We start from the raw sequence: 24201 nt of genomic DNA, 5'->3' as shown, positions 1-24201 counted from the left end.
TTTCCTGTAGCCACGAGCAGTGCCCTGAGTATGAGTGCTGGGGGACGCTGGTAGAACTATACAAAAGCCGTTGTACGCATCACGTGAACTCTACTTGTGTGAAGAGAGGTCGTCATCTTTTTTTCACGTGACTTGTCTTGTGAATGAAAACGTAAGTGCATGCTAGAGACTACAGATGGTGGCCTTTGGTTATGTCTACATTAGGGTTTTTGGTTTGCAGCCACAGTACCGTTTTGAAGCAAACGCCTCAGTCATACTCCTTTTCGTCCTCCCTTGCTTCACGTTGGTTGGGTTCTCAGACCAGCCTTGCTCTGTGTGAGCTGTACTTCTTTCAGAGGGACCTTAAGCTCTGCTGGATGTAGCAGGGACATAGTCTTTTTAAAAGCAGAGCGTATGCTTTCTGAGCTTCCCGTGGAATAATGTTCCATGGTACTGGGAATCATCTGTTCTAAACCACGCGTAATAGTAGAAATCAGCAAACAGATTTCTTTAAAGGAACCAAGTCTAACCTTCACCTAAATGCAGAATGAAGCTTTTTGCTTTTCAGAAAAAAACACAGTGCTCTTTATTATTTGATATTTTATTCGCATCTCATATTTATGTATCTGTAGTTCATATTTTTATTCCCTGCTATATTCCTCATATGTTCCATCCACAGATGAGTAATATCAGTCTGCACTGATAAAATTTTATTCTAATGCAGCCTAGGACTTTGCAATAAACTCAGAAAATACTTTTTTTGAAAGTTCTTGGCCATATTTTGCAGATGTGACAAATTCAGAAAGCCTAAGCAAGCACACCTAAACTCTGTACTTTCTCTAATTAAAATCTCTCTGTATAAAATATTTAGCATTTTCACATTATAAATGGGAATAATTTAATATGAAGGCTCCAAATTGTTATACTGAGAGCTGTTTACCTACTCACATTGTTATCTAAATCAACATCCCCGAATGAATCGTTCAGTAGGGCAATTCCAGAATCTTGGAAAAAGTAGGGTTAATTCTTCTGATTTCCCCTGGCATCACCACAAAAAGAGAGTGAAATGTTGTGGACACCATTGCTTTCTTGCGCAAAGGTGTATCGTGTAGATAGTAGCGAGGCAATAAGAAATACGTGGAAATGACTGTTCGGAAATTTTTACTTGGAACTCTTCCTATAATCCTCACAATATTTTAAGTTATCACTAGCTTTTATTAAGTTTTAGTTTTTGACAACACGTCCCTCTGTTTCTGCAAATTCCTTTTTCAGCAGAGTCTTTTTTTCAAACATTTTCACATCTAAGTGGTCATATTATATGTCAGGGCCAGTGCAGCCTGAAGCCAGAGAAGTAGATGTGATAACAAGAGTAGAAAATTCTAACTTAGAAAAAATACTAATCAAGAAGACAAGCCAAGGATTCAGTCAGTTGGAATTGTTCGCCATCCTGTCTTTTCTTTCACCACTTTGCTGACCGGTGGCAGCATTATTTTCTCTGGTATTCCTCAAAGGCCTAGTAAAGAGTTGGAAAAGTACAATTCTTCCTGACCCTTCAGAAAGTGTAAGATGTGTGAGATGTTTTCCCTTTACTATCCCTGTTCTCATGGGAAGGATGTATGCTCCTTTCACTTCCTTTCCAAGGAAAAGAACGTTTCTCACACAAATGAATCTACTTGCACTATATTATCTCTATTGTTTTCCTAGGGTACACTAGTTTTTAGGGACCAGCTTCTATTTATTGTGCCTAACATCAAGCCAGTACCGGCAAACTGAACCCAAAATCCTAACGAAATTTTGAGATCTGCAGTCATGCTTCCATCCTATTAATTGCACGGTAATTCTGTAAGAAGGAGATAATTCTCTCTGTGCCAGCCTGTGCCAGCTCACTGAGAGAAAAGGATAGAGTTCATTGTTCGATCCACTTAGTAATTCAGGGCTTTTTATTGCTTAATTTCTATAGAAAAATTCCAACTTATGATCTCTGTTGATACCTCTGGAACGCAAATTCCTCATTTGGGCTACAGTGCAACCGTACAATGCATGAACTGCTCCATTAAGAATGAATCTCTTTTCCCAGTAGTGGCGTTTTGTAATAGAACAGGTGTAAGAAAGGTTAGAAAGTAGAATAATACCCACCATACGGTGTTCTTTCTGACCTGCAGGTAATTTGAAACATACATATAGATGTATGTTTCTAGAAAAAGAGGTACAAAATATATTTAAAATAATTTGCTAAAGTATTCAGTTATTGAATACTAATAATTCAACACTATTAATCTGTATTAGATTATTGTTTTCTCTTATATAATTTTATTAATATAGAAGTAGTGGACTAAACCCTACTCATGAATCACAGATTAGAAAATGCCTTGTCACGTTCTGATTGAAATCTGAATGCTGAAGATCATTACGTTCTGCTAGTTTAGTGTTATTTCCTATAAGATGACAGTATTAGATATTTAAATTTGAAATGGTCTGTTATTTTCCGATTTCAAAGTTAAAAGGCTTAATGAAGTTTACTTTTCAAAATGTTATCTACAGGCTATCTGCACGCAGTTTGTTCTCTGCAGCAAAGGCAATATATTCCACAAACCTATGATTCACAGTGTGGTAGTTCGAAGATCGTTGCTCAGAAGACAATAACGAGCTCAAAAACTGCATTGTCTTCTTGATGAGTTGGTAACAGTGGTCTCTCCAGGCTTTGGTTAAAGTGCATTATTGTCCTCGGTGTGAAGACTGTAGGCATGGTTCATGTTTTAAGTGTGGCAGTGGCTATTGTTAAATCGTGCCAGCTAATCATTATTATGTCTTTGAAGAGACATCTACTGCCATCAGGGACTTGAATGATACATTAATATTTGTTTTGTCATCGCATATGCAAACCCAGGGAAAGAATGTGTGTAGTGTGTCAGTCTCAAGGTGGCGCTGCTCCTGAATAGCGAAGCATATTCTCATCACCAAATTGAATGGGACTAAAAACCATGGGATTGGAAGCATCTCTTAGATAATGTGGATGTTTTGTAAAAAGATTATCTTCAGATATAAAAAAGTTACGTGACATAGGATAGCTTAAGAGAAGCAAATTTTTTGAGGAGAAGTACTTTTTCCTTTTCTGGGTCTTCTTGAGAGAGTTATTCCAGAAAATCCTATGCGTGCAAGGAAACCAGTTTTATCAACACGCAGTACCTTCGAAGGTTTGACTTGAGAGCTAAAGCTTGACTGTTATTACCTTTTGGCGCTGAAGCTATGAGAACCACAGAAGTTCTGGCAGGTTGGCATCCCTCCCATACATAACGCTGACGATAGGCTTGATGTACTGTTGGAGTGGTGCCGTTAGAGGCAAAGATCTCCAGAGCCAGGGTATACCATTTAACTTTCGATATCCTAGAATTTATTTCGTTGTGCTAAAACTTTATGTCTTGATTTTTGTTCTGCAATACTAAATGCTCCTTTTTCTTCATATAAACGAAAGCACAGAATGGAAGACAATAGTTAAAACAGTTAAAATAACTTTTCGGTATATCCCTTAATCAAGAGTTCTGCCTCAGGGATCCTCACAGTCTTATTTATACGGAAAAGAAACTGTTCTAATCTACGATATAGACATTTTGAAACACATGACTAGTTTTTGTGCAAGTCTCTTCAGGGGATTAGCAAGCAGCATCTTGTAACCTAAAGTGTCCCAAACTTCTTTGAAGTTTGGACAATATTTTGAGAACCGATAGATTTTCAAACTGCGAAACACTCTTATTTATTTTCTGCTGTCGATTCTGTCTCAAAGGCCCTTTTGTTATTGGTATAAGTTACTGACTTTAGCTCAGTCATTCTTCAGGTTTGGATAGATATTATTCATTCAACAGAATTCCTCCAACTGAAAAAGAAAAACAAGTTAAAATATTTGTTTGAAAGTGATGTGAAAAACTGCATGCAGTGGAGGAGGAGGAGTCTTCTTAAAAGAAATCCATAAAAAACCACTAGCAAACACAAAAAAATGGCAGATATGACTTGGAAAATGACAATTTTAGAGTAATTATAAATGAAAGGCAAAATGCTATTAAAGTTAAAGCAATGTTATTAAAAGATGAGCTAATTTTCAGTAAAATTTTCTGTAAAAGACCAATTAGTTTAAAAGGCTTGACAGCATTAACTGCAAAACATAAGCACTCTGGTAATTACACTTTAAAAAATGATTGAACAAACAGGAAAGCATCCCCGAAACGTTTGAAAGAGCTGCACTACAATTCCGGAGCACGGGCTAGGTGGCACTGCTAGCTCAGATATCTATGTCAGAATTTCCGTGCTATTTACCCAGTTTCAGTGTCTATGATGCATTTCCTTTTTTCTGTGTTTAGACTACGCCTATTTCATATTCTCGTGCCGGATGCCGATTATAGCGATGTCCTACAGATGTCCAGTGTGGGGTTCAGTTAGTGGCAGAAGCAAACAAGTATTTCTTCAGTTACGATTTTACAGCCAACAAAAGATATTCGCTGCCGTCACTGGAAAGTGTCTTGTTACTTTAAGTGCAGCAGCACCTTTCCAAAGACATTGTGTAGGTCGGTTCCTTATGAGTACTGGCATATCCAGGCCATGTACCCTCCCACAGAGCAAGTAGAAGATCACTCTCAAATTAATTTCAGTGTATTATGATTCCAAAGGAAATGGATATCAGCTAGTTCAGCCTTCAAGCGCCCCCCAGTTCCAAACTGGCTAGAGGTAGTGAGAGGAGTCTGATTTTTGTGACAGTCGAAAACGCAGACGGACGGGTTTCTCCTGAGGAGTGTTAAATATATTAGCACAGGAGGAAGCAACCCTATTTAGCAGAAGGTGCCAAGTTACAGCTTCCTGTTCACCCATCCTTTCTTGCTTATGGTCGGGCGTTTTCTGATCGGTTGCAATGCTGGAGCAGTCCGTCCTGAAAGTTGGAATCTTTTCACTCATTGATGGCAAAAACCCAAACCCCATCGTTTGGCTGCACTCATCCATCGGATTAAACAGTGACATCCACGTCAGTCATGGTGTGAAACCCAAATCAAGCCATTGTTCCAAGATAAATGTGGCCTCCTTTGCTAATAAGTGTCTTAGCTTTGCCTTAACATTTGTCTAGCAGTGGGAGGCCTTTCTCTGGTGACAGCATTCTGCTCCGTCGACAATAGAGCTGATTCTTTTCTCATTTGCATCAGTTTCATAGTAGTGTATGGCTCCCAGAGTTACTCCTGGCCGGCACATGACAGAAGTCAGAATCGGGCCCATTATGTCTTAATTGCGCTGGGGCCTGGGGGAGGAGGTATTTTATTTTATTTTATTTTATTTGTATTAATGAATTTGTGGCAGGTGCCTGACTTGATACATTATTTTACTACTGCTTTCATTTCGCGGTTTGATATGAGATCTGTAGTAAAACGAGTGATATGGCCACAGTATAATTTCTTAGGAGATCGTGCTGGAGTGAGCTACAGCTGAATTTATGATAAGGGGTAATTGTGTACTTGCACAGTACAAAATTCAGATGAGCTAAAAGTATATGTGTTTAAATCCTGGATCCTGGTATAATTGGAGTTACAGAATAAAGAGAGAGAGAGAGAGTTAGAAACCAGTGAAGGCTGGTCTAATGATACCTCCTAAAGAGGAATGAAATTATTAGTACAGTTTTAGACTTTTGCATGTTTTACCAATAACCGCGAGTCATCTGTCTATAAAACCAGGCTATTTTACACGAACCAGCATCCATCAGTCTTAGAGCAGGTGAACATTTCTTATTATAGTTGGCCTCATCTCAAACTGGACTTGATAAATCTACCAATAAAGATACGCTTTACTTCTGTTTCATGTTCTTCCATATTGATATGTAGATGTAAAACCGAGAATTGCATTTTTGAATAATACTAAATGTCACTACTTAGAGAAGAAAAAGGGATCAAAAATACTGAGTGAAAGAGTTCGGAAGGCATGAGAAAAGATACTATTGCAGCAAATGGTATGCTTTTGTGAAGGCGTGTGCTCAAAGTGCCATATAGAATATGTTGGAGTACATTTTTACTGAAAGGGCTTTTCCAGCTTCTACAATTGCAGTGCCTCCAACCTCCAGGTCTGGCAGAATTTGGCTTTATGTCATGAAACCGATGTCGCATAGCATTGCTGCCTAACTGCAGGAGCAAAGGAACTGTGCTAATTATTTTAGTTGAGTAATATATAGTATATGCTAACAAAGGCTAAGAAAAGAGACTAAACTTAATGCTGATTTTTTTATTCTGAGTACTTCCATGTTGGAAAAGTCTAGCACAGTGGGAAGAGTTGCCAAAGAGGGCAACTCTGATTCTCACCTCAAGGACATCAAGGAAGAAGTAACTGGAGAATAAGCAATCATGCCTGAATGTCTTTTCTCTCTCACCACGGCAATTCCTATTCAACATCGTGTAATCACTCCAGACTTACATTCCTGCAAGGGATTACATTGATTTTTCTATACGTTAAGAAAGGTTTGAGTATTACACTCGAATTGTTACACAGTGCATCCACATATGTAAAAGCTGATGTGAGATTAGCTGTTATTTTAGCCTAACTGAATCTTCCTGAAGCCCTGCTAGGGTCGGACAACTCTTTACAGTACACTTTGTGTTTAAAATATGTAGTGCCTTACCGGGCTAATTTAAAATAATTGGAGTTGATGAGATGCAAATATTTGCTCTAGGGCATATATAACAATACCAATACCTTCCTCTGATTGCAGTGTATTCAACAGGTGAAGGGCAGATATGCCTATGTAAATAAGCAGAGAAGCCTGAAGTTACAAAACTTCCGTGTAACAGCAAAAAATGTTGCCGCATAGAATTCATTTTCTCCTGTTTTATCTGTCATCTCAAGTGAACAGTAAAAGTGAAGTTTCATTATACAAGGAAAGCATATCAAAGTAACATGGATAGGAAGCCAGTTCTGCTTTTTGATCTCAGGATGAAATATTTCAACCTGTACCTCAGTTTACCCATGTATTAAACACAATTACTTTGTATGGGTGGAGCACTGAATTTAATTGAAAAGTATCATTTTAAAAGTATTATCTTTGGACAACAAGCATTGTTTGAGAATTCAGTATTCGTTCTTACTTGGTTGCGTTACAGACATTTGTTCCAAGTCCTAAGCTCGACAAAAGTCACAAATTTAGTAATGGAATCCACAAACCAGTAATGTCAATCCCGTGCACCCTACCGTGAGCTCATTTCCTTCTCGTATGTCTCCCACACTTGCAAAGCTTCTGAAAACGCAGACATTAGTGACACTGTAAGTGACGGTGTCTCCTTGTTTTGCTCAACAGTATTTTTTGCCCAGTACATTACACTGCTGATATTTAACTGAGTATCTCTGAACTATACCGGTATACTTTTAAGTGAACTTGAAAGTCATTCATCTGGCATTAAATTAATATTTAAAATACCCATTGTTTGCCTGACAGACCAGCAACGCTACAGACGCTGGCAAAATGTCAGTGTGGAGTAAATCTTCCCTAATAAACCACACTTACCCTATACCCTAGAGTTTTTTAAAAGGACCACCAGGATCCCAAACTCATCATACATTTATCTGGGATGAACTCGAGATGTTTAATTGATACATGCTTATGTCTGAACACTGTCAAGTCTCGTAATAAGATGTTTAGTACAATACATCGGTTAGACTGCTAGAGTCCAGCCACAGTAATAAGTAATGACATTTGCAGCACAAAGGCAGCTCCCCAACGAATTGGTGACAAGAGTAAAAAGGCAATCTAGCCTGTGTAAGCTTTAAATGTGGTCTGAATTTTACAATTACATGTCCTAAAGCCCATTATTAGACATGAAGGCAATGAGAAGGAAAGCAGTCATTGCATCACTACTAACACCAATTATAGGAAACATAAATCATTCAAATTTTTGTACTTTAATAAAAATCAGCCTGAATTGGTGTTTAAAAGGAAGGATCTAGTATAGGAGCCTAATGGGATAGAAGAAAATAGAGTAATTGGAGGCTGCTGTCTTTTCACTTTCTATATAAAATTATTTGAAGAGACAGCCAAGAACTTTAAACAGCAGAAACCCAGAAAAGTTGTAATTTGGATGTCTTCAGTTGTGACTTTAATGGTGTTTGCTTAAAGAGCTTTCTTTTATCTCTGCAGACATACTTCAATGACAATATCCTCACACTGATACGGACGTTGGTAACAGGAGGAGCCACGCCAGAGCTGGAAGCACTGATTGCTGAGGAAAATGCGTTGCGAGGAGGTTACAGCACGCCCCAGACACTTGCAAACAGGGACAGGTGTCGAGTTGCTCAGTTGGCTTTGTATGATGGGCCCTTTGCAGACCTAGGGGTAAGATCACGAGGGAAACGCAGGCCCAAGGCGCGCCTGCAACCTGTTTGTTTTCTCTCAGACCGAATTAAAAATCTACCTTAATTAGCCTATATAATTTCTGTTGTTTAATTTAAGAGAGGTGCCAGGTTCGCTTTTGCCCTTTTTAAGAAGCTATGTGACTTCCCAGGCGCCTCGCCTGGGTATTCCATACACAAAATCCCGTGGCTCTTCTTAGTTGTCAGTTAAAGAAACGGATGAGCTGAGTAGGATGATATAACCGTTCTGACAATAATCCATTGCAAACATGGGCAATATCTATACCTTTGTTGGGTTTTGATAGGCTTATTTAGTCTTCCTATGGAGCTTCCAGTTCTTGCTTAAAACGTGCTGATTAGCTTGAAACCGAAGCTACGAGGTTTGGTTTCTGCTGTTTCTGGATGAACTAAAATTCTTGTGAAATCCTAATGATCTGACATTTTGACTCCAGTATTTTAAGGTTAAAGTAAAAAAAAAAAAAAAAAACAAAACCAAAACACAACCAAAACCAAATAAACAAACCATCTTTAAAAAAAAACGGTGCATTTGGATAAAGAATATCTAGAAATGTTTTCTGGACCAAATATTTTAATCTCGAGGCAAGTCCCAAAGCACCCACTTTGCTTTGATGATGCTGACAGAGGATTTGATATTTCTTAAATGAACCTTGTGTTCACCAGCTCTGTTCAAAAAGAATGGAGCGACCTTCTTCACAGAAATGACAGGGAATCCCAGTTTAAGGATTAAGGGTGGCGAGGGTACATGGATACAAGTAAACAGCCTTTCAATTCATGTAGAAGTCCATTCACAGCTGAGATTAACAGCTCATCAAAACACTTGGGCATGTGGTATAATGTTTTCACAAATAAAACAAGCAATACCAATCCTCCAAATGCTATTTCACCAGAGCCTCAGTTACACTACATCGGTGATGGTAGGATGCGTTAACACTCATCATTACTTAAGAATCAATATTTTAGATATACAAATCATCAAATCTAAACCTTTTTTTTTGCTAATCAAAACATTTTATATTATTTATGGGAAATGGCATACTTTTCGTCATTATTTTAAAGTGGGAGATATTTTATTATCCTTTTAACTCCTCAGAACTCTTATTTCTCATGTGCTCCCCAGTGAATTTATTTGTCTAGATGACAGTATGGCTGCTGCCAAAAAAGGGGCCAAAAATACTAATGATTTTAATACCACAGTTAATGTAATTTGTAGAATATGCATTGTTTGGTACCAAAATTTGTATTTCCAGCTCAAAGCAAATCACTCACTCTTCCTGGTTTACCATCATTTCATGGACCAAGGCTCTCCAAAATAATGATCAAATTATTTGATCACAATAATGATCAAATTACTTATTTGAAGTAAAACATTTAGATTATTCATTTCCTTGGGTAAAAGATACTGCGTATACATTGCCTTTTTTGTACAGGCTCATACTGAAAATGGATTTCCCTGACATTGTGTTAACAGAGAAAAGAAAGGAAAAAAATGTGCTGTTATCTCTTTTTTCCAACCCCCACCCCCACCCCCCCGTCTCCTTTCTTTCTCCTAGGATGGAGGTTGTTATGGAGATCTATTTTGTAAAGCACTGAAAACGTACAATATGCTTTGCTTTGGAATTTATCGATTAAGGGATGCACATCTAAGTACTCCCAGCCAATGCACTAAACGGTAAGTCCGGGCTTTTAGAACATCTCTGCTTCACTGTTCTTCAGTCTTCTCAGCGAGGAAGATCCCAGGGCCTGTAATAAATCTAAAAAAGAGCTTGCTCCATTTTTTACGTAACTTTGCCACAAAAGCTAACTCTTTGAGGACTTCATGATGACCCTTTAGCCGAGTTTAAATTGTAGGCTGGATATCACAGCGTAAGTTTTCAGCCAATTTTAATCAAAAATTTTTAAAGCAAATTTTCAGAACATATCTTTATCTTGTTTGTTTTATGATGGTTCACTGCTTGCGTACAAGGAAAGGACTTTAGTTTGCTTATATCAGTTAGCTGTAAATTACTGGATAGCCATTAAGATTACAGTAATTAGACTTTCTTTTTTTCTGAATGCTCAGAAAATACTCCTGTGGGCTTCCTATTGGTACTGTTCGTATTTAATAAACATTTCTTCCAGTACGTGGAAACCCTGCTCTTGGTAGGCTGCATTTTTACTTCCGTAGCACCAAGACCGACCTCAGTGCTTTAAACAGAGCAGACACATTTCCATCGTTGCAAACCGAAGGCCATTTAGCAGCTTACTTGAAATGCGTCTTAATTAAGTGCCTACTAGAAATACACACACAGACCCACACCAGAACTATCACAAATCTACCATCTGCTACCGTTTCATTCTCTACAAAAAGCAGCATTATTGAGTGAACATGGCAATAAACAACGCTGCAGCCCACCAAAGCGGTTTCTTCTGTAAGAATTTGGACAAATTGGGTAGAATAAATGATTTTCAGTTTAGATTTACACTGTACTTGCTATACGTGGGATTGTTTGTTGGATTAATAAGTGACGTCTGTCCCTGAGGCAGTTAGGCCAGATTTCTTACGAGGACTGAATTAATTTGCAAAAAAAAAGTTGTGAGCTTTGTGATCAATTTTTACTTATTTCTTGCTTGGACAGAAAATGCCTATTGCCTTGCTTAAATATGCTTTTCACGTGCATGAAAAAATTTAGCAGCAGGGTCTATAAGCCCTTCCTACCCTGAAAGGGGGTTAATTGAAGGTGGGGTTTCAGTATTTAAATATTTAATAAATATAAAGCAAATATATAGTTAAATATAACTGCACCTAAAATTGTCCTCTCCCTGCTTTTCAGCCCTTCTTTAAATACCATAGCTTGTGGGTCTGTTACTGGGTTTTGTTAATAAGTAAATCTGTTTGCTGGAGTCATTGCACTACAGTGCAGCTAGAGGAAGGAGGGCGATTCGTGTGGCGACTTCTCTGCAAAATCACGACGTGATTCGCTTGAAGAGCATCCTACTCAGACAGTACGTCTGTGCAACAGAAAACATACAAAAAGTGATGTCTGACATAAAAAGGTCCTAAATTGTAACGGGTATTGCATGAGCTAAAATTAGGTACACACTGAAGGGAACTGAAATGCAAAAATCTGGGTAAACGTTCATGAGATAACAACTCCAGAAGAATTTTTTTTAGTAAAAATCTAAACCTGCTTTCTCTTTCTTTCTTTCTTTCTTTCTTCCTTTCTTTCCAGTTATGTTATCACAAACCCACCATATGAATTCGAGCTCGTGCCGACAGACTTGATCTTCTGTTTGATGCAATTTGACCACAACGCTGGCCAGTCCCGGGCCAGTCTTTCTCATTCCTCCCATTCCTCCTATTCTTCCAGTAAGAAGAGCTCATCAGTTCACTCCATCCCATCAACAGCAAACCGACCGAACCGCACCAAGACCAGGGATTCCCGGGAAAAACAGAAGTATGTGCAGGAAGATAGACTTTGATATGTGTACCTGCTCCCACTGTGTGTGAAACTTGCATTCACCACCCATTCTCCCCAGTTAATGTTTCCAGCAGTAATGTTCCCTGTTTTCCCATGGAGTTCTCCCTTTTTGTACACATATTTTGCATATGTATGACAGTGTGCATGTGATTGTCATTTTTATTTCACCACCATAAAACCCTTAAGCACAACAGCAACAAAGCAGACGGACCAAAAGTTATTTATGATGCTAGGGGAGAAAAAAAATTCTAAACCCATAGGCACACTGAAAACATAAATAACTCACTGCAGTTACTCTACATATCAGAAAACAGAGTATATTTAACATGAACACTTGCTCTTGATGTCAGAGTTACACAAAGTAAGTCATTTAGTGCAGAATTGTTGATGTATGTTGCGGTAGATTTTTTTTTATATTCGTATTTACAGGAGTTGTTACATTTATTTGAAGCTTATAAAACTAACCCATTAAAAAAAAAAAAAAAAGAAAAAAAAAAACAACCAAAAAAAATCCCCACTGATTTTTCACTCTCAAAGCTTATATTGTATAGGGCTTACACTCTTTGTATAGATTATTGCTACGCACCTGCTTTATACCAAAGCAACATCAGGGACTTTTCTGCTTGTTTAAGGACTTTCTCTAAAATACTAGCCTTTTGGAGATAGTGTCTTTTCCCTTTAACACTCAAATTGTCTGGGCGTGGAGTTGTAAAACTCCAATGGTTTAATTTAAGTTTAGAAAGAGTCTAATTGCATATTAAATTATTATTCTGTCTATTTATACTGCCACACGAATAGCTATATTTTCTTTCACTTTTGACATTTGGGATAAAAAGCCATATGTATCATAAATATTGGATGTAAGTCATTAAAAACTGCCTTCCTGGGACTTTTACATCTTTAAAAGGTGAATTAGTCACCTTATGTACAGAATAAATAATGTTCAGAAAAGAGCAAGCATTTTTCTATGCTTGAGTATCAGATCTCGAGGGACTTTGTTCCTTTCCCCAGATGGTAGTTTAACTTTTCCAAGCGAGAGTGGTGGTATAAATCTTCCAACGAGAGTCCTAATATGCGAAGATCCTCCAGAAATCCTGCTCCATGTTCTAGACGGTTCTTTTCAACAGGTCCATGCCAGTATGCAGGAGTACAGGGGAAGACAACTCAGTGCCTTTAAGGTCTCTCCCATTTGGGAAGAAAAGGTGCTGTGCCCTCGAGAGCCATTGAGCAGAACCAGAGGGCTGGGGTGGAAATATTCACGGTGCTGAGGCATCGTGTTCCAGGCACCTGCCAGAGTTTGTTCCGTGCAGGTTCTCACCAATGACACACCTAGCCAAAGAAAAATTGTGGCAGGGAATTAAATGAAGTAGTGGAAAGGAACCTATCCTGGACAGCCATAGAAATGATACTCCAAGCTTGGTTTTTTTTTTTAATTTCAAACGCCAGCCTTTTGAAATGTAGAACTAGTTCTAGGTGAGAGGAAGAGTTTCCGAAGGTAGGGAGGCCAGAAACACATACCACCTGCCCTGGCTACCCAGCAAGAAAGCATGCAGACAGAAAATAAATATTTGGACGTGGGAGTGATTAGCATTGTAACTGCCAACCCAGACAAGGTGCTTTTATGGTTAGTGTTGTTTTCTACCTTTCCCTTCCCCGAGCATGATAATTTTGAAGATTTGCTTGCTGTGTGAATTGACAATGAAGCCAAGCACTTTTACTGACAAAACCTGGAACCATATACGTGGGCTACAGAAAGTGCCACTGTGCAGCGTTAAGCATGATGATTGGAATACAGTGTATATGTGTGTGCGCATTCAAATGCAGCTGTAAGTCCTATCAGTGAATTACGGTGCAAATTATGGATGCTCCCCTACAAATGGGTCTATTACAGTTGCTCTTCATCATAAAGACAAATTCATGTGTTTCTTTTTGCAAAGAAAGTTATCGTGTTTTGCCCCGAGAATATTTATTACTACAAGGATGTGCCAGTTAAAGTGCTCAACAGGAAATATGACAGTTTAAAAGCATTGTAAAACTTACATAGCTTACTTCTTTTTCTAAAGTGCAACAAGGATGAATAGAATGGGCCAAGGTATGACAATTAATGGTTCTGCATGACCTAGCAACTGCTGTGGGTTTCCTTCTATAACTTTGTCCTTGTGAAAACTTGTGAAATTAAAAAAAAAAAAGTAGTCACAAACTTTATTCAGTTATCGGTTTGTTTGTTTGGTTGGTTGTTTTGTTGGTTTTCTTTTGCCTTTTTTTTCCCTCCGAACCAGAAGTAAAACTGGCTGCTGCTGCTGCTGCTGCTGTTGCTCAACCCTGTTTTATTTTTTCTCCTCTCATCTGCTTGCCTTTCTAATTGCACGTGTCCTTTTGGAAACACCCAGGTTCCTGCTCAATGAAGATGCCTACCCTGGTGCAGACATTACTTTAATTTCCCATTCCTCATTCCAACCCCTGTCCTCCCCTCCCCTCCCTATTCCCCTGTCCCCCGTGTATGTTCACGAGCATCTTTTTATGTTGGCAGTATTGACTAAAGGTAGTCGAGAGCAGTTATGCATTTTGGAAGAATGTTAATGGCTTTGACACCAAAATGCTTTCCCATTAATGTTTTATCTGTTTTCCATTTAGCAGAGGAAGGAAGGGTGTTAATACGAAGCCACTTGTCACATACTACATAATGATTTTATCCAAAAAAATAGTATTTGTATAACTGTGCAGCTCAAGTAGGAAAAATAAGACAGCGTACATTAGAGAAGCAACTTGTCTAATTTGTGAGCAACGGAAGAGGAATATCTAATATGGATGCAAATCTGAATTCCTCAAATCATACTGAATTCTAATTCTCTTCCGTCTTCTGTCCTGAAGTCGGAAGTCTTAAAGTTTTGACTTTTAGTTGTACCACGTGCAATTTTCACTGCTAACTATAGACAAATCGATCAAATAGTTTACTACAGTGATGAAGATATTCTGATATGGTTATACTAATGAAATTGGGAAGTTGGTCCCTACAAGTAGAGGAACGTTTAAAACAACCCTGTTACGTTGTCAGCATTTTTTATCTTGAAAAGTAACGGGAAATCTCCCGTTTGTTCAGAAACCTATCCCGAGTCAAACATTCTTAGTAACTACCCTGGTTAGTTTTTGAAAGTGGAAAAGCAGCACCAATGTCAAGAGATGACATTTTAGAGCTTGCAGTGGAGGTCCTGCCTCATAGCAGTCCCAGCTTGGTTTCAGCAGTGGAAACCGGGTTCTTCGTAACTTTGTTGATCTGAGCGTTGACACAAAATCACATCTAGCAAACCTGCAGGTTCTCGCCGTGGGTTCACACTGACCTAAACTGGCAGGGTCAGGCATTTTCCAGTGAAATTCCCATTGTCAAAAGTAAGAATTTTGCTAGTTTAAAAAAATAAAAAATCAACAAGAGCAAGTCCAGAATAGCATTTTTGTCCCAAAGCTTTAGTTTCCTTGGAGCAAAATAAAGACCTTCACGGAAAGTAAGAATAGTTTCTTCTCTCTCTTCCTGCAAATTACTTACTGCCTGCCACGTGTAAAATATTCATCTGCCAAACAAAGACTTGCTGAGCAGGTGGGTGGAGAAACTTTCATTACTTTTTCCTCGTACAGGAAGGAATTGCACGGGAGAATTTTCGGCTTGGCTATAAACAAGCTGCCTATGCGGAGGGGGGCAGGCACACAAACACGTACCTACCGACTCATTTGAAACTGCGAGTGTCACAAAAGAAAAAAAACATAAGGCATGTTTAAACCAATTGTAAGGTAATTCGGGACTGTGGTGAGAATACAGGTTTAGTAAATCTTTGTGTCGCGTTTAGCTAGTACTTTCTTTGACTCTGCTCAGAAGAGAGGGTGTTTCGCAGTGACGTTTATTCAAACGTGATTATTCAGTCCAGAATTAATGACAGAAATTTTAAAACACCGGGACAATAAATCTGTTGGAGAGAATTGCTAGAGTCTTGCACAAGTTGAAGAAAGCTGTATTTTGATCATTTTACTTTAATTATTTATATCTTTTTATGCTGCAGGGAACAGTCTTACACAAGATGTTAATTTTTATTTGTATGTTATAAGAGCGTGAAGCCTTTAGAACCTTCATGGATGCACTGGGGTGCTGATAGCCCATTGCAAACACAGGTGTTTGAGAGGAAAGTAAATGTTGTCTGCTTTCTCATACATGAAGTTACTTAGCTGTTCCGACATCTCTCAGGTGATACTGTCAAAAACAAACCTGTCAAATAGTGTAGGAAGATCAGGGACTCTCTTGAGCAGCTCTTTTTAAAAAAAAAAACCCAAACCAAAAACCAAAGCCAGAAAACTACGCCTGTTCTCACTATAACGTAGAAACACATATGGTAAGGATCAATATGCGTACGCCAAAAGGGAGAGAAACAGACTGAACGTAACAGAGAACTAAAAAAATATAGCAATATATGAAGACTTAAAAAGAGTTTTTCTGGACTGATTTAAAGGAAAGAGTAAGTAGTTTGTGGAAGGTATGTATAAATCTGTGCTAAGCCTATGGAAGACATATCAAAGTCAGACTGTGAGCATAACAAAAAAGACTGAAAAGTGCGTAAGGGATTCAAGAAGGACATTTAGTAACTTGGGGCAGAATATCTTAGTGGCCAACTGTAAAGATGAGGAGCGTCAAGCTCACATTTCAAAGGTAAGTATAGAGGTTGATGGACCTTCACAGGAGACTCGTCATTATGTGGTCAAAGACAATTTTAAGAACAGAAAAGGAGCATGAAAGGTATAAAGCTGGGCCCAAGCATTTGCTGCTGGGGATGGTAATGCCTGGACCAAGGTTCCGCTCTGGCAAAATGAAATTTAAGCAGCAAAAGAAATTAGAATCTACCAGTTTCTGCATTATATTATTTATCGTCTGCATTTATTACTTGCCAGGGAAAGACAAAAAGACGCTTGATGGTGTCTTTTTAAAGATCAACTCCCTGGATATGAGTTTTATTGTAAAGATTAACATATAAATAGCTGCCTTGTTTTGAAAATTCCAGGGAAAGCAGGGGAGATGGGGCTGCTTTCCACTGGCTGCTGAGAAATACAGTGCAGTTCATCCCCAATCCTTAGCCATCATGCCGTTCTCCCCTTTCTTGCTACGAGATTGAATTGACTTGCACCAAGTTCTGTTTGTAAGGAAAGTTTGTGCACCATATGTTAAAAAAGAAGGTAGAGATAAAAGTTCGCAGTGCTTAACTTGCCTCAAAATCATTTTAAAACACAAACCATTAGAAAACTGTTAGTTTGAAATTGTTTATGTGATCTTGCAAGGCTTTTAAAACATGATAACCATCACACTTTACACCTCTCTGAAAGGTTAGTTTAATCGTAGATCACATAAAATTGGTTTCCACAAATGCATAATGGTTCATGTGTCACACTTGAACTAAATGGTTTTTTAAATGGAGCTGAAATTATTTTGATGTGTACGCATTCCCAGATTTTTTTTTTTCCCTACAACCTTTCTTAAACCAGCCCCCATCAGGAACCATTCCCTTAAAGTCTCATTAATAATTCAGATGTTCTGATGACTTTAAAAGATCTATGGAATTGAGGCTTTTTTTTTTTTTTAACTGCTTGACAAAAAGATAAATGAATGTAGAAAGAAGCGGTAGGAGTCTGGCAAGCTGTAGATCATCTCTGAACAGATTGTAACTTTATCATTCTGTCAGGAAGAATAATTTAAAGCACTTAATCAGTTAGCTTCAGCGTGCAGGATGTAACATTATGAATTCCTATCGTCCAATCTGTTCAAATCAAAGAGAACTTAATTATAATAGGTAAGAGAGAGAGAGAGAGAGAGAGAGAGAGATGGGAGACTGAACATTGTTCAGACTCAGGCGACTTTAAGGGGGCAGGGAAGTATTTAACCTGGTCGCAAATAAGTAGGATATTTTAAAAAGAAGTAAAATACATTGTAGAAAATGCCGAGGAAAACAATACAGTAGTTCTATTTACCTTCAGCAATAAGCCACTACTGATTAATACGATTCTTTTTTTTTTTTTCAATTTAATTTTTTAAAAAAGCGTAAATGCAGGTAATGAATATATCTGCAAAAGAAAAGTTGGATTAAACCCTCATGAGTTTGGGATCTGTTGTTGGGGACTGGGGGAGTGTTGCATGTAGATGCTTAAAATCCCTATCAAGTATAAGTGTTTAAATTTCATATTCACAAAAGTGAGAAGCCCAGTAATTCTGGAAATTGATCCACTTCAGAAGCCCTAACTTTGAAGCTAGTTGCTTATTCTTACGCATTTATGCCCAGATATTTGTCCTTTATTCTTCCTGGTCTTCCAGTTTCTATTCTTTGCTTCACCTCCTGAGCTTTTGTGCTCAGTCCTCGGGTTTCCAAGGTGGATTTTGCTCTGCTTATTTTTATTTGTTTGCTTATTTAAAATGAGTACTCCTTCCACTCCTGCCCTGATTCCAACCCAGACACAGCAGCATTTCAGTGGTAAGCAAAAGTGGCGGTTTGTATTATGCAGGAGAGACACTAAAGCTTCGGAAGCATTTTGGGCTCCCCACCAGAATGAGAAGCGGCACGTGCATGCAAGAGCAGCAGCTCTGAGCGGCACGCATTAAACCTTGGATGTAATAACAAAAGTGCCCCAGTTGCAGAATCCCATCCCCAGAACCATTTGTGCCCACTGCTCTGCACACCCACCTCTGGAATTTGGGGAAGGAGGGCGAGAATGGAGCCCCCTGTTCACAAATGCTGTCAAAGCACAAGCACCTAATGGCCATAAGGCACCCTCAGACCTGGGCTTCCGAAGTCTTTGAGTAGAGCTGTCCTGTAGAGTTGCACACCTGTAATTAAGAAATGACAGCAGTAATTGTTCTCTAAAGAGACGATTATTTAATATTTTTTTTTTCCTTTTGTGAATTTAAAAAAGTTTTTGTCCACATCTGCATATGAACAATCCAATATAGTGGTTAGACTCACAAGCAGCTAGGGAACGGCCGCAACGCCGCAGCCTCTCAGCATCCTCGCTCCCTCCCACATTGCTCCCAGCCAACCTTAAATCAGTACCATAAATTTCTTCCTGTGTTCGTGGAAAAAGACACTGCCCAAAGATATAAAAGCAACAGCTTCCCCTCTAATCTGCCTTTAAGTCCTTCCTTCCTTTGCCTTGCTGTCACGTATCACTACCGATCCGTTCAGGATTAACTTCAGCCCCTACTAAAGTCATCTGAGCATCAGGTACGTTCCATGCCCCTTCCCAGACTGGAGAGTTCAGCAGCGCCCAAGCAGCCAGGTTGCTAAGTAGCAATATAATGGCCACCCCACGCAGGAACGCAGCCATCTGGCGGCATGAATGCAAGCCCTATTTACTCTAGCACCAGTTGTGGAAAGGTCTTCTTTACATTCTCCTGCATGATTTGGGAGCCAGCGGTAGCGACCACCCTGGAATGGGTCAGGGAAGCCTCTGACTCTTTCGGTGCTCCTCTGTATATGGACTCACGTGCTCTTTTCTGGGTTACCCTTATCCCACCTGCTCTCACTGGCTTCTCAGTTTAGCCTTTTATTTGTATCATTTTTTCAATAAATGAATCAGAGGGTGTTCACCTGAGCATGAAAAAAAAAAAAAAAGAGCTCTCTTACTGGTATATTGACAGTTTTCTTTAGCTTCTGCTATCAAATCTGCAAACATGTCCTCCTCCTTTCAGGAAAAGTGTTTTCAGGGGTATTAATCTAATGCACTGTGCTGCTAGTAATTAGTCAAAGTCACCTTCTATTGATTGCCTTTTCTCTATAAACTTTACTGACTTTTCCCCCCTCTTTTTTTTTTTTTTTTTTGTGTGTTTATGTGTGTATGTGCTTCACTAATTAAAACTCTCATTTTCCCTCCTTATTCTGTCTCTACCCATTTTGCTCCTTAGCAGAAAAGAAATGGTTTACAGATGAGCCGGATAATGCCTATCCCAGAAACATTCAAATCAAGCCCATGAGCACTCACATGGCCAATCAGATCAATCAATATAAATCGACAAGCAGCTTGATACCACCAATCAGAGAAGTTGAAGATGAATGTTGACTCCTTCGAGGCCAGAACTATTTTTTTAAAGCCTGACAAACTTCATGAATGGTGATGTGACATTTATTCCTCTTACATGCTGAACCACTGGTGGAGAAGTTAAGAAGGGCAAGCTTAATGGGAAAATAAAGTAGACAGATCTTTGTTTGTCTGCCTTTAATATTGCTTCCACGTATTTTGGAAAATATTTCATTTATAAATGAACATAATCAAAACTAGTCATGTATAGCCTCTAGCATTTTAAATTATTTTTATTTCTTAGAAATAAATATATTTTTCTTTTTTTTCATTGTCAAGTATTTTCCCTAAAAGAAAAACCTGCATATGTGGCCAGACTCCTAAGAATTTCAAAAAAAAAAAAAAAAAGGCAAAACAAACCTCAGTCTTTGGCTTAAAGGAGAATGATGGTCACAGTTATAAGGACATGTAATTAAGGGAGGCAAATGATATATTTACAAAAAGAAGAAAAAGGTCCAACTTGTATTTTAGTAAATCAAAAAAAAAAAAAGAAGAAAAAAAAAGAACAGTTCACCAAAATGTTTCTTTACTGGAGGATGTGTATTTTGTTCAGCATTGACACCAGCTCTTAATAAACTGAACTTATTTATTTTCAAAGTTGAAAGTCATATTTTTGTACATGTAACATTCTTCTGAAATATTCTTTGTTTTATTGCCATATACTGATCACCTTAATCGCCAGTTACGCTAAGGTCCAATAACTCCCCCCCACACGCACTGTGTCCCCCCCGCCCCCTACACACGCACGCGCGCACACACATACACACACACACAGACGGAAGCCCGGCATCCCTGATAACTTTCTGCACCCCTGGCGTAGTGAACATCACTACCCTAAACAGAGAGCCACGTAGATAAGGTGCTCGTAGGCAGCACTTGCTATAAACGGCAAATCTGGCAATTCCACTCCGCTTCCCATTAGCCATCGGCAGTTGCTAATTTCAGGAGGGCGAGCTTGGCGATTCCTCTTCTTTTGCCATGTATTACAGTGCTTTAGTCCAGAGTGCATAAATAGTGCATGAAATCATAAGTTATAAACCTTCTCATCTACCATATTCCATTGGTTCCTTACTTCAAAAATGCTGATGGCCTTCCATCAGTCTTCTTTATTCGGTTCAGGTTCTTCCTGATATGTATAGAGGTTTAGCTCCAGATCTTTGCACATCGGTGATAGCTCATACCTTGGCAAAGGCCACTCTGAATCTCCTTTTGGTGAGTTCAGATCGGAATATAAACTGGTTTGGCCTCAGCTCTCTAATGTCACAACACGCTGTTCTCAGTTAATTCCTGCACCAAGCAACACCTTATTTTAGCAGTTGCTTGTTTTTTTTTCCTTTAATTTATTATCACTTTGCTGGGACACCACACATAAAAGTACAGTAATAACCAAATCAAAATAAAAGTAATGACTGTATTTATTATGATAATTTACAAAAGGCCTTTGATGGGTGCCTTTTGTGTCAGCGGTTTCACAAAGTTGCCAACAAGCTTTACAGCCGTCAGACAAAGATGTGACGTTTCATGTCTGTGCTGCAGTATCTATCCACCCAAGCATTTGATGTTCTAAATGATTTAGTAACTCTCTATCTCAAATTGGCAACGTCTGACACAATTGCGTGAAGGGAAAAAAAAAAAAAAAAAAAAAAAAGAAAAAAAAAGAAAAGGCTGTGCTAATGGGGATTATAACGAAATCGTAGGACCCAGTCATCAGGAAAGGCAGGTTTCATTGTGCGAGTCAACTTTAGGCTTTGTAATTTTGCAGAATTGTTAAACGCCACAATAAGACATACTGTGGTACTTTTATCATTAGAGAAATATCAGTGAATCAAACAAAGACAAAGCAGATGAATTTATTGTGAAAACACTGATGTCCACTATATAATCCAACATTTAAGCTAAACTATCTCAGCTTTAATGTTTGTCCACTGGCTGCAGTACAAATATAACCATACTAACACCTAATAGGCTTTATTCTGGAGTGACTTCTTGGACTGTGACTACGTTGTTGTTACATTTTGTAGAATAGCTATTTAAAGACAATAACAAGAATTGTTAATACAGTATCTGTAAAATTGGATTGTTTAAAATATTTCACTCTCCTACAAAGTAACAAAACAATTTAAGCAGTTTTCCTTTATTATTTAGACCACGTTTAACCCATTTCACAGTCCCCAAAACAGACGATGAGTCTGGTGAGTTCTTCCGCTCTATGCTGCTTCAGCTAGTGATACGTTAAAATCTGCATCCAGTTTCTGCAATGGGTCATGTTAAGCCTTTACTTTGAAGTCAGTGCTCCTTTTTCATTCATGAACTGCATTCATATTACAACCAGGGTCAAAAAAGCTGGTCCAGAGTGCAGGAGAATTTTTGAAATTTGTGTTCAACGTCACCAAGCACATGTGAATTTCTTCTTCTTTTTCTTAGAAGACGGGTGTTTAGTGTAGGGCCAGAGAGCGTTATATCTTATACTTTATCACATACAGTGCCATTTCTGAGTGTCCTTCATTCAGAAGTGAGCATTCACAGGATGAAACGTGCTGATCCCACGCTCCTGCATAGCCGAGGTTTGTGTGTGTCTCTCTGTCCAGTTTAACTGTCACACCCAAAAATGTCACGCTGCCAATTGTACATAAATAAAGGACAAGATCTGAATGCTCTCTCCCAGCACAGGCAGTGTAACAACAGATAGAGAGAACGACACCTTTAGAGAGCAAGTGAGACAGAGAAAGAGGTATCGCTATGGGTTTGCATTTCCCATTTATAGAAAAGCTAAGAGCAATTGGTAATCTTTTCTAACAACTCCTCTTTTTGATGATCAAAGACACAGGACTGACTTCCGGCAATTAGGTGGTGGAACACGTAGAAAACCTGTTGGAGATCTTTGAGATTCAGCCATTAAAGACGACAATAAGGTCGGCACCAATATTTGGATACATGAAGTTACACCAAGGCAAGTGGCCTAAGTGACAGCTGACAGACCACATGATGACTGACGTAGAAATAAGTTTTTGATCTTTATTAATAATTCTTACTCCTTTCTCAAAAGACAACCAAAAGGGGGGGGGAGGTATTTCAGCTTTTTCATTAATTGCATGTACAATTAATACAGGCTTTTTTTTTTTTTCTTTCTGGTAACTCATGCATTGGCTGGAGAGTGTGGCTGTGGGCGTGTGCATGTTTGCAAATATGCATGTCCACACATGCATATATGTGTGCGTATGTACACACGCATATATACATAAGAAGGGAGGGTGCATATGTATTTGATACAGAGTCATCACAAGAAGGTGGTCATATTTTTTTTTTTTTTGGGGGGGGGGGGTTGGGTGAAGAAAGACACAAAGAAAACGAAAATACGTGACTCGCAGACTAGCACACGGAGGCATTGTAGCTATGGTTTCCTCCCGGTCTGACCAACAAGCAGCCGTTCCGGTTAGTCATATTGGCTGTGCCCTGCCAGTACACGGCAGAAGCCCCGCACTGCAGAGGCGGCCGTGCGCTCCTGCCCCTCCTCTCACCCCGGCACACGCGTGTGCCCACACTGCAGTTAAGGTGTAAAGGAAAGAAAACGTTCAGAGTCTAAATGGGACTGCCTTACTGGTGCTTGTAAGATGGTGGACGGGTATACGATGTATTTACTTGTGACTGCCCTACCGGTGCTTGTAAGATGGTTGACAGGTATATGATGTATTTACTAATGGGGGGCGGGGGGGAGATGCAAAGCTTTCCCGGTACTTTTCAAAACCTTTCTAAAGCCCACTTCCAGTTTAGCAGCTCTTCTCCTAACAAACCAGCGTTGATGGCCAACCAGTAGAAAGTACATGTGGCAGAAAGCACAAACCCCTTGATGTGGGGCATGATCAGTTATATACAGTGCTACAGGCTCACGGGCAGCGTCATTATTCCACCTGTAACTCAAAGGCACCCTGCCAGCCCTGCTAGCCAAAATGCCAGAAGCGTAGGGACAACGCAGGGGGTGAGAGGGACACCACGCATCCAGGACCTCAAGCAAATATAAGCACACGGCTATTTCCAATTCATCTTTGATGGGAAAGCCAGTGCTGCCTAGACAAGGTGAAGGCCACGAGCTTCAGGATAATGAGGATCCTGTGTAGCCTTATTAAGCCACACAGATGACTTGAACGAGCTGATGAGTCTTCATTCAACTTACAGGCTGGTGTAGCAGCTGGGGTTGTACAGGAAGCCAGGTTTAGCCCCACTAAAGATATTTTCTTCTCCATTTTTGAATTTTAAAGAAAAAAGCTCAGGCGGCATAGATGTGAAA

The 24201-nt window shown here is 39.1% G+C and overlaps 1 protein-coding gene across 1 annotated transcript in view; it reads left to right on the top strand.

The window, feature by feature from the left end:
• Nucleotides 1-20475, top strand: part of KCNMA1 (potassium calcium-activated channel subfamily M alpha 1) — a 518607-nt gene extending 498132 nt beyond the window's left edge. Inside the window, 5 exon segments of the mRNA XM_082486073.1 lie at nt 8129-8323; nt 9912-10030; nt 11571-11795; nt 13883-13911; nt 19744-20475. Of these exon segments, the coding sequence (XP_082342199.1) occupies nt 8129-8323; nt 9912-10030; nt 11571-11795; nt 13883-13911; nt 19744-19898 (723 nt within the window). The 3' untranslated portion in view covers nt 19899-20475.
• Nucleotides 20476-24201: the final 3726 nt, after the last annotated feature.

Source organism: Vanellus vanellus, assembly GCF_965231255.1.
Source record: "Vanellus vanellus genome assembly, chromosome: 7".
Taxonomy (NCBI): Eukaryota; Metazoa; Chordata; class Aves; order Charadriiformes; family Charadriidae; genus Vanellus; species Vanellus vanellus.
This window is presented reverse-complemented; position numbering and strand designations above follow the sequence as displayed.